This window comes from Dermacentor variabilis, chromosome 3 (genome assembly GCF_050947875.1).
Source record: "Dermacentor variabilis isolate Ectoservices chromosome 3, ASM5094787v1, whole genome shotgun sequence".
In the NCBI taxonomy this organism is placed as follows: Eukaryota; Metazoa; Arthropoda; class Arachnida; order Ixodida; family Ixodidae; genus Dermacentor; species Dermacentor variabilis.
In genome coordinates this window covers 29,208,312-29,218,310 of record NC_134570.1, presented here as the reverse complement: position 1 = coordinate 29,218,310, position 9,999 = coordinate 29,208,312, and the positions used below count along the sequence as shown (strand labels likewise).

At 46.3% G+C, this 9,999-nt stretch overlaps 1 protein-coding gene across 1 annotated transcript; it reads right to left on the bottom strand.

Moving 5' to 3' along the window:
- Positions 1-461: 461 nt before the first annotated feature.
- LOC142575339 (uncharacterized) lies at positions 462-5,546 on the bottom strand. Its single transcript, XM_075684608.1, has 6 exons — positions 5,287-5,546; positions 4,504-4,553; positions 3,885-3,935; positions 3,253-3,282; positions 1,230-1,292; positions 462-593 (listed from the first exon to the last, which is right to left on the bottom strand). Exons 1-6 carry the CDS (start codon positions 5,414-5,416, stop codon positions 549-551), a joined length of 369 nt encoding a protein of 122 aa, XP_075540723.1. The 5' UTR covers positions 5,417-5,546; the 3' UTR covers positions 462-548.
- Between the last annotated feature and the right edge of the window lie 4,453 nt (positions 5,547-9,999).

Sequence of the window (9,999 nt, the reverse complement as noted above, 5' to 3'; positions counted from 1 at the left end):
GCAAGAGGCCGCGTTTCTACCAGAAAGCTCGGCTTCGTGCATAGTGTTCGCTGCCAACGTTTCCCGCTAAACATTAGGACTGCATAAACTGCAGTCGCCGGGAAGCGCGAGAAGCAGTCAGGGATATTTGAATGCTATCGCCTTCTACTCTTAAAGGCGAATCTTAAGCGCCCTCCAAATGTTTTTGTATCACTGGTGAAATAAAGAAATGACACTGCTGTGGCTGGAGCTCATCGCTGTGTATGCGTGCGTGTGTGGGTGCGTGGCATGTCCGGCCGTCAGCAAGGCAAAAACATTTCCGGCTTCTTCGTTAAGGTCAACGTCTCTCTCTCTCCCCCCCATCTCTCTCTCTCTCTCTCTCTATATATATATATATATATATATATATATATATATATATATATATATATATATATATATATATATATATATATATATATGACACTTGATGACACACCCAGTGAATAAGTAAATAAGACAATTTATTTACGAAAATCTGGCCCAAGTGCCCACTCGGAAGTGGTTGTCTTGCAGCAGGGGTGAAAGCATTATGACCTGGACACCAGTTTTGCAGCTTCGCGACCAACGCACACCTGAAAAACGAGCAAGAAAGGTTAGTATGCGGTAACCGAAAAAGTCGGTGCTTGGAAGCAGGTGATGTTTTTACGTCTTCTAATGCGTTCTATACTGATCAAAACATATTATGTTGTTTCTACACCATGGAGTTCGTCGACGCGGAAGCTTTTTCACTGTGCTGTCTAACGCATACACTCACACCCTGCAAACAGTGAGCAAAACGAGAACAAGGCGTAGGCAGGAGCCAACGCATCGACAAGTGGACTTGTATTCTTCAAGAAAAAGAAGAAAACAAGAAGAAGAAGACTTGAAGAAGACAAGTCCACTTGTCGGAACGTTGGCTCCGGCTTTCACCTTGTTCTTGTTTTGCTCATCGTTTTGAATTTCCATCTCCCGCCTTCCCCTTGTTCTCTCTGCATACAGTGGTGAGTTATACACACACACAAGGGCGTTGGCTGTTTCGAAGTGCATGCATGTATATATATATATATATATATATATATATATATATATATATATATATATATGTGAACAGTAATTACAAGAAGTACTCGCTTATTAATAACCCAGCGTGATGTGCAGCGTATCCATGCAAAACGGATGAGGATGACCTACTGCAGCCATGAACACACACAAATATATAAAATACTGACTGTAAATGCATTCCACTTGGACCGGATGCCGCGGGCAACTTCAGGGGTGGGCGCGTAGCGGTCCTGTGAGAGGCAAGAGAAGCACATATAGTTAATCAGTGCGCTGGGCAGGTTTTAGGGACCGGTTAGAGACCCGTCACTTTTTCGTTACTGAAGAACAGGTTCTCACGTTGTATCATTTGCGCAGAAGCTACACACATTCCCGACGCTTGGCCATGCCGAATCGTGACCGTTTCTCTTGACGTTTTCGACATTGAAAGGCCGCATAAGCCATCGGACATTGCCCAGTAGTCTTCATATCTTGTGAAGGGAAGTATAGATATTTAGATTTTCTTAAAGGTGCCCACCAATACATGTCCATGGCTGTATTCTGCATTATCTGTCTCCATTGGGCCTGAGGCCACCTCCTACATATGTAAAGCCGGTTTTGCTACTACTCAGCAATGTTTGTTCAGGCGGAGAGACGGCCTGCACTGCTAATGATGCGTCGGCTACGCAGCATGCAGCAGCAGTCACAAGCAGTTGTATGGAAGGTGCATGGAAGCAAGCAGAATCCCTCTCTAGCAATACTCTAGAACTGTATAATTATACCTAGACCCAACCTCCAACGATATATAATGAACTAAGCGCACCCCACTGCCAACTACCGGTTCTTTTAAGTTGTGTAGGGCATGCTTAGTAAGCAGTTAGTCTTCGGTGGTCGATCATACTGCTATACTCGCAAATTCACGTGAGTATATATGACAAGCGGCCCAGCTCACTCTGAAAGCTTCCACAGGGGCGCTTCTTTTGTAAGATCGCGCTATATATCAGAACAAGCCTGTCCAGCGTTGCTTATACACTCAATGCAACTATTATTCGCAAGGAGAGCGGGGGCATGAACTTGCTTTGTTAACGTCAGTAACTGGTGCTAATAGTGTTATTTCCTTACTCCCAAAATCAACGAATAAGTGTTACGTCTTGAAATACGCGTATTAACATAATATGTCATAGGATCGAAATGCCGAGTGCGGTTTTACTGTCGGAAACCTATTAAAGTTATATATAACTATAGTTGAAAGACAAGCGTTACTGGCGACTGCATCGGTATTTGAGTAAATAGACCTTAAGAAATACAAATTTATTTCGACGTTATGTTTTTCAACGAGTAATTTATTATACAGGTGTTCCAGCGTACACTTTCAAATTTTTTTTTAATTGGCTGTGGCAGATAGCACAATTCTAGTTTAAGAGCTGGTTACCCGAAGAGGCACATATGCAAAAAATCTAAATGCATAATCGACTAATTGATATAATTAACTAATTACGTTTTAACTAATTCCCTTATGGCACATTTTGCAATTTACAAATTATAGCGGGTGAGACTGCTAGGCATATCCACTTGAAAGAAATCGTGTGGATGACACCATTTACGGCATATGCGCCATAAAAGTTGCGGCAAAAATGCACTGTCCTTCCACTTAATTTCTTTAAAAAATGCCGTTTTATGCACTGGAGCACAAAAGTAACTGGAAAGCCAATGCATTTCTCCGATTGATATCTCGAAGCCGATGTCATCCTAATAATTCGTTCCAAGTGGATCCGCCTTGCAAACTCCACGGCTGGAATTTGTAAACTGCAATATGGACCATAAGGCCCATATTATTAAAACGCAATTAGTGAATTCTTTAATTAGTCGATTATGAAATTGAAATGTTTGTATCTGTCCGCCTCTCCGAGTAGACCAGCTTATGGACTAGAATTGCGCTATCTGCCACAGGCGATCTTTTAAAAAAACTTTTGAAAGTGTTCGCTGAACCACCCTCTATATGAAAGGGCAACAGCGAAGTGCGGCTTACTGTCCAACCCCTCCGCGACTTAGAAGTGTGACGTTAAATGAAGTTGCCGTCGAACTCCTCTGTTTCTACGAGATTATTATGATGATTGAACAAAACATTGTATGGTACATAATGCAGGTATACTTCCAAGACTAAATTTATGTTAGTTCAGTTAGCCTAAACATGTTACTGCATAATATACTCACAATGTACTCCAGGAAGTCAAGCTGCTGGTTCTGAAAAATGGATTCAAGCAAAAAAAAAAGTAATTAAATTACCAAAATGCGCATAAACTAAACAGGTAATGCTAATCTAAATTAATTCAATTCCCTGGGGAATACGCCGGGTCCCACAAGGAAACGAAACAAACCGCGATACATCTCAACGCCGGTTTGATAAAACGCTCGATACTACGCCATCTCAGTCCGTGCGAAAAAACTGAAAGTTGTGCGAGCAGTGAAGCGAACTGATTTTTCACCAAGATGTTTTAACCATTGGCCGGTAAATTTCCATCGTTCCGTCCGACAAAGCGGATGCAAAGATCAGGGTTTACATTTTTGGCTTTGTTTATTTAAAGAAAGACGTGGAGGCCCTCGCCATGTGTCAAATTGCAGTAGTGGCTTAGCGAGCGTATCGTCCATGAGCGAACGTCTTTAACTGTCTGCCTGATCGGTCAGCAGCTTTGCAGCTCTTATATCTCCTTCTTTTTTGAGTAGCCCTCCTTCCTGTGTGGAGCGTGTACGGCTGATACGGCGTATACGTGAAAGGAATATAGAAACCTCTAGTGTAGTAATTCTGACCTTGAGACGTCAATCTCAAAAGTGAAAGGAATGCTCACCACGTTGTGCGATCCCACTTCTTCCGTGGCTCGCTTGCGGACATCCACTACCTGCAAGGTAAGAATGTGCTTCATTTGCCATGACCCTACACAGTGGCCGGCGTACCGATTGGACGGACGGACGGACGGACGGACGGACAGACAGACAGACAGACAGACAGACAGACAGACAGACAGACAGACAGACAGACAGACAGACAGACAGACAGACAGACAGACAGACAGACAGACAGACAGACAGATAGATAGATAGATAGATAGATAGATGCTCTATGTTGCATGCATTTTACTAGAGCGCGGCCACAAATTCCTCACTATAAAATAAATTGGCAATGTTAACCAATTTGTTGACACAGACGCTGTTGATTCATTATTTCTTTTCAAAGTTCTGATTGTCAATCGTACTAGTGTAGTGGAATGATTTGTAACCTCGCGGACATCTGTAAAGGCAGCTATGAAGCTCTATAACGTCCTAATTCAACAGCATCTCGTACTGGCTAGACTAGCTTCAAGAACAGGCACTGTATACGGCACGCAAGGACACGGTGTTCTACAACCGACCGACCGTCCGATCGACCAAACACAGGCAGACAATGTTTTCCGGCTATATTGTACTTACTGTCGATGTCTCTTCTGCAGTCATCTGAGCTTCTTGAAAACATGCTTGCTCTGAAACATGAATTAGATGCTGTTTTAGAACAATAACGTAAAAAACAAAAAACAAAAAAATACAGAAGATACAAATCACGGGGCTCCGTCACAGAATCGCGCAAATGAAATGGCGTCTTGAGAAGTGTGCCTAGAGGTGGCGCGTGGTCTTGGATATTCTGTTGTAGAATACGGTCGGTTTCTGAGCAAAGTTAATCGCCTACCAGTATAGATCGACTAAAACAGTGAAGCTTGAGAGAAAACGTTACGCATTCGCAGATGCTATATTCCTAATACAGCACAAGCCATCGCAAGCATGCATTAGCACCAAATTGAAGCGAGTAGAAAAATAGAAAAGGAGCCTTCGTTCTATAAGACACCACCTAGGAGTTGAGGTTGATCTGAAAGCCGGACGAGCTATCACAAATTATTTGAACGCAGTGAAATTACAGAGTGAAATGAGAACCATACAACAGGGCTGCCGTAAAATCGAACCCTGTTGTTCTTATTATTTTTGACAGATACGACGCGCCTCCCCCTTTTTTGGACATTTACGCAAAAGAGCAAGGTCGCAGATCTGCGGCCGCGTTTCGATGGGAGGGGGGAGGGATGGGGTGCAGTAATGCGCGAGTAAATAAATTGATGCGCAGGTCAAGAGAAGCCCAGGTAGCGAATCCTGAGCGCTTCACAAACGGCTTCTTTCACAAGACAGAGTGCATGCGCTTTCGGGACGTCGAACAGCGTAATCACTCACCGATTTGCTCGAAGCGCCTCGCGATGTCGCCAGGTCCCTGTGCGGGGGGAGAGCTCGCTTCTTGGGAAGGAGCGGCGCACGCGCCCACCAACAGAGCGACCGCGGAGCACAGTGCGAGCGCGCCAACCATGTTGCCGAGGGCCGGACGAGGAACAGCGGGACTCCCGAGCGATGACAGCGCTAGGTGTGCAATCGCCGCTCAGCCACCCCGCGTCGGCTTATATAAGTGTCGGAGGACAGCGTCGACCACTTGTCGCCACTCATTCTCCACTTCACCTAACCCGTGCAGCTCAGTGATATCTACGAGTCCGAGCAACGCCGCCTAGAAAAGTGGTGTTGGTCCGACAACTTCGAGTGTGCATAAGGCTTGGCCCTTATCAGCCGTTAATCAGCCGCTGTCAGCTCTAGTGCGCGGATCCGGTTGACAGAAATGATCACAGACGTATAAACAGCGCGCAATGGGGCGGATTTCTTTCGTTCATTCCAAGAAACGCAGTCGCAGTTCTCTTTCCCGATTCGCTGAAAGGTGGGACCTCCGTAAGGGTTTTGCTGCCCTGCACGGAACTGGTGAATACACCCCAGTGCCCTCGGTGCTTATCAATACGCCACGTGCGCAAAACACGCACGCGCTGCTGCTTTTCCAAAGATTGCCCATGTCTGACTCGTCTGGCACGGGGCAAAACCCACGTATATCTCCTTGAAGGTGTTTCGCCGTCTGATACACGTGTATACGTCAGTGGCGTAGCCAGAAATTTGGTTGGGGAGGGGGGGGGCTCCTTATCGAATTTGTCGAGGGATCAAATAGATTAATAATACCTGCATTGGCATTGCCAAAGATGCTGCAAACGAATTCTTGAGCGCTACGCACTGGCAATACAAGTAAACTGTGTATCTTTTCATAAAAGAATATACTCTTATGTCTCAGAAATTGTGCCTAAAATAACTGATATCAATGCTTTCATGTTTTCTGTCTATTTAATAAGTAACGAAAATATCACACGAATCGGTTCGAAACCAGCAAAGCAATGCATGCCGTTGATACGAAAAATCTAAAGGCCATGAAAGGAACAACTTGAGGACAAATATTTTAATGAAACTTTGTCATTCAAGAACCTTGTTTACATTGTTGTACATATGCGACGATCAGGGAAAAATCTCAATGACGCTGTCCTTTGTTACAATGTATTGCGCAGGAGCAGCTGTCACCGGTCGTGTATTGTGAGTAATTGCACCGAAATTATAGTCGCAGAAGAGAGCACATATAAAAAGCAGTAGTTCTGCAAAATATACGAGGGCGAGTGTAATGAAAGTGAGCCAATGTGAATATGTGACAAACGGGGTATTTTATTTAATAGTAGTCTCCATGAGCATTTAGATATCTGTCCCACTGACTAACGAGTCGTGTGATTCCTGTCTCATAAAAGTCCTTGGGTTGCTTCTTCAGAAAATCTGTAACTGACTCTTTCACGTCACCGTCCGACACGAAATCTGGTTCCCTCGAGCTGTTTTTTCAAATGCTCCAAAACGTGGAAGTCGCAAGGCGACAGACCCGGATGAGTGCCACAACCATGTACCGATGAAGTGAACACATTCTTTTCTACTTGTTTCATCATCAGGATACCCGACTTTGTCGTCATTTCCTGATTCTTGCGGTGAAGACCCACCACACCCGGTCGTGATTGTATAAATGGGCAATTAATTGACCAACATGCAGTGGCGTAGCTAGGTCGTCTGGCACCCGAGGCCCGTATGTCTTCTGTCACCCCCCCCCCCCCCCCCGGGTGTAGTCGAGGAAGGCGAGGATATCGACAATTTCCGGGTGTCGTCAGACGTATATGACACCCCCCCCCCCTCCACACTGGCCCCTTGCACCTGGCACCCCCCCCCCCCCCCATTGCTACGCCACTGCCAACATGAATGCAAAAACATTGACACCTTTCACTTCAAATGACCCCTTGCACATGCACCGCCCGTTTTCCTAACCATGACACTCTCACTCACACACCGGGTGACGTCGCCTCTGGTAACAAATCCTAGTCATTTTTCTTTGCTCTTTAACATGCAAATGAAAGAAAAACAGCCGTTACTCTGGTGAACACGGGTATAGGTTGGCAAGGCTTTATCCTGCACTTAAGCTCTTATAAAGAGTGGCAAGCGTTGTCGTGTACTGAATGTCTCGCGAAGACTGCATCTTCGGCCGGCCGTTACGAAAGAACGCACAGGTCAACGTGCCTCTCGTCACACCACATGCACACAGCACGGCAACGTGTTCAGTCCGCGGACGCCATGACCGCCACGTCGCTCGGGTATCGCGGCCGATACGGGGCCCGCCGAGGCTCTCTTCCAACAACGACGAAGGATTTGCCGTGGGCGTCGCTGGCAGATGTTTTGGCGACACGATCGACACGACTCGAAGCCTTACGATGCGCGGTTTCCGTCGCAGCATCGGCTGGCGTCGGTACACAGCGCGACGTCCGTGGGCCACGCATGACGCGGGGCGCGGCGTCATTCACATGCGCGCCACGCGCACGGTGCCTGCTCGGATCACGGTGGACAGGGTGAGCATGAGGACGAACACGACGAGCATCACCCCGACGCCGCCGTACCAGTAGCGCAGCCACTTGCGGCGCGACGACGCCAGCACGGAATCCTCGATGCTCCAGCTCTCCGTCGACTTCATGGCACCTGCCTTCTTCGTCTTCGTTTTCGCCTCTGCAACATACGTGTCGCACTAAAAGCACGGACAGCATAGAAGTGGCTATTCGGCGTTGGCGTCCATCCCCCCCGCCGGTGGTCCACTGCATGCGTCAGCACTGAATTTTGTCGCGGTCATTGAATCGGCCAAACCTGTCCCATGTCACTACCTCAGCGCCCATTCCAGTCCCAAATTGGTTTACGAAATCATGTATAGACGTGCCCCGAAACTGTTGCGACCGGCTGTAACATTAACGAAATTTTAGACTCAAGCAAGTATAAAAAATCACTAAAACGCACCAGTGCCTTTTTGTTAAGCGTGCGGGTAGCTCACCCTGTTGTAGTTGTGGACTTGCACTAGAGGGACGCATGAACTATATTTCATCGCAGAATGCCATCAACTGCGAGTCGGCGTCGCCCATGTGGTTTCTCTCCAAAGAGCCGATCAAGCTCCTATATACGTCCCGTGATCACATTAGAACCGGCGTATCCAGCTATACATAGCCGAATCGTTTTTTCATTGCGATGACACAGAATAGGAGAATGATAACTGGAACACATTTTCAGTAACAAAATTATATATATGGCGAACAGCCAGCCAAGATTGTTCTCGACATATATTTCGAACACGCGCAAATTGTGGTCCGGGAGTTTGTGTTACTGTGCGAGGAGCTGTTGCTATAGTTGCCATATATATCGCTCCAAATTTTCTGGCTGCTTTCTCTGAACAGTGCAAATAACTAAATACGCCAGCTGAACGCGCATCTAAAGGCTTCAGACAAATATAGTTGCGCATTAGCAATGCAAACGCTTCTCCTCAGGGAGTTGCTATAGCTGCTCCGTGACAATGATGATGAGAAGCATGATTGCACCACCATCAATTTTATGAAAACGTATAACGGTATTTCCTGTAATATCCAGTCCTTGTACGGATATATATGTGGCAAACTTAGAATTATAGTTGTATTTTTGTTCTTTCCTCAAGCAGGGGTTAAACTATACAGCAGAACAAAAGCTGTCTATATAGCCTGTAGACGCCTTCCCGCTCGACGCAACGCTGGTCGACACGGTTTCCCTACAAGAACTGCTGCCGCTTATTGAGCATGCCGCGCTGGAAGAGACCGCGCATAAGAACACAGTGCGAAGTATTTCGAATAAAACGTTCGAAGTCACGTTGTGAAGTGAGAGCAATGACCACTTGAAAGCTTGAGTCGTTTGGTGAAAGTTGAAAGAATTTTGACTCCTCATGCCGTCGCTAACATCAATAGAGGCACGGTGACACCACGCTGACGTGGCGAATTTGTTGCGCCAGGTCTAATAGCCGTTAGCTAACTCTCGGCCGGACGACGCTGATAAAATATCCTTTGCCGTCAAAAAGATTGCCGGAGTTTGCTTCTACCAACATGCTGTCCTATCCTCTGTATTGTTTCGTGAGTTATCGCCAAAACAGCGTTCAGTGAAGCGCCGACAACGTAGTCCAGATACCACAAGCCTTCCGTCTTCACAGTGATATGCCCGAGGTGGAACTGAAAGTCTCTGAACGTTGTTTCACCGGTGGCATCGTCGACAAGGACTTCCAGGCGCCACTTCAAGGAGTTGATCCACACCGAGAACTTTACGCCCTCTGAAGCCAACGGGGTACCCAGTGTGTGCGAAATCTGCAGGTCTCTGAAGCTGACTTCGTAGGCGAGGCCTCTTTGTTCCTTTACCTTGAAACCCGATGCTAGCATTGCCCACACGCCAGCACTGAACACTTCGGGAGTGATCTGAATCGTCGCGCCGGACAGCATCATCGCGGCGTTCCACGGATTTCTTGACTGAACGTCGTACGTCAAAACTGCAAAGGATAGATAGATAGATAGATAGATAGATAGATAGATAGATAGATAGATAGATAGATAGATAGATAGATAGACAGATAGATAGATAGATAGATAGATAGATAGATAGGTAGATAGATAGATAGATAGATTGCCGAACTTTCATTATTCACTCTGGTGCTCAGGATCATTTATCGGA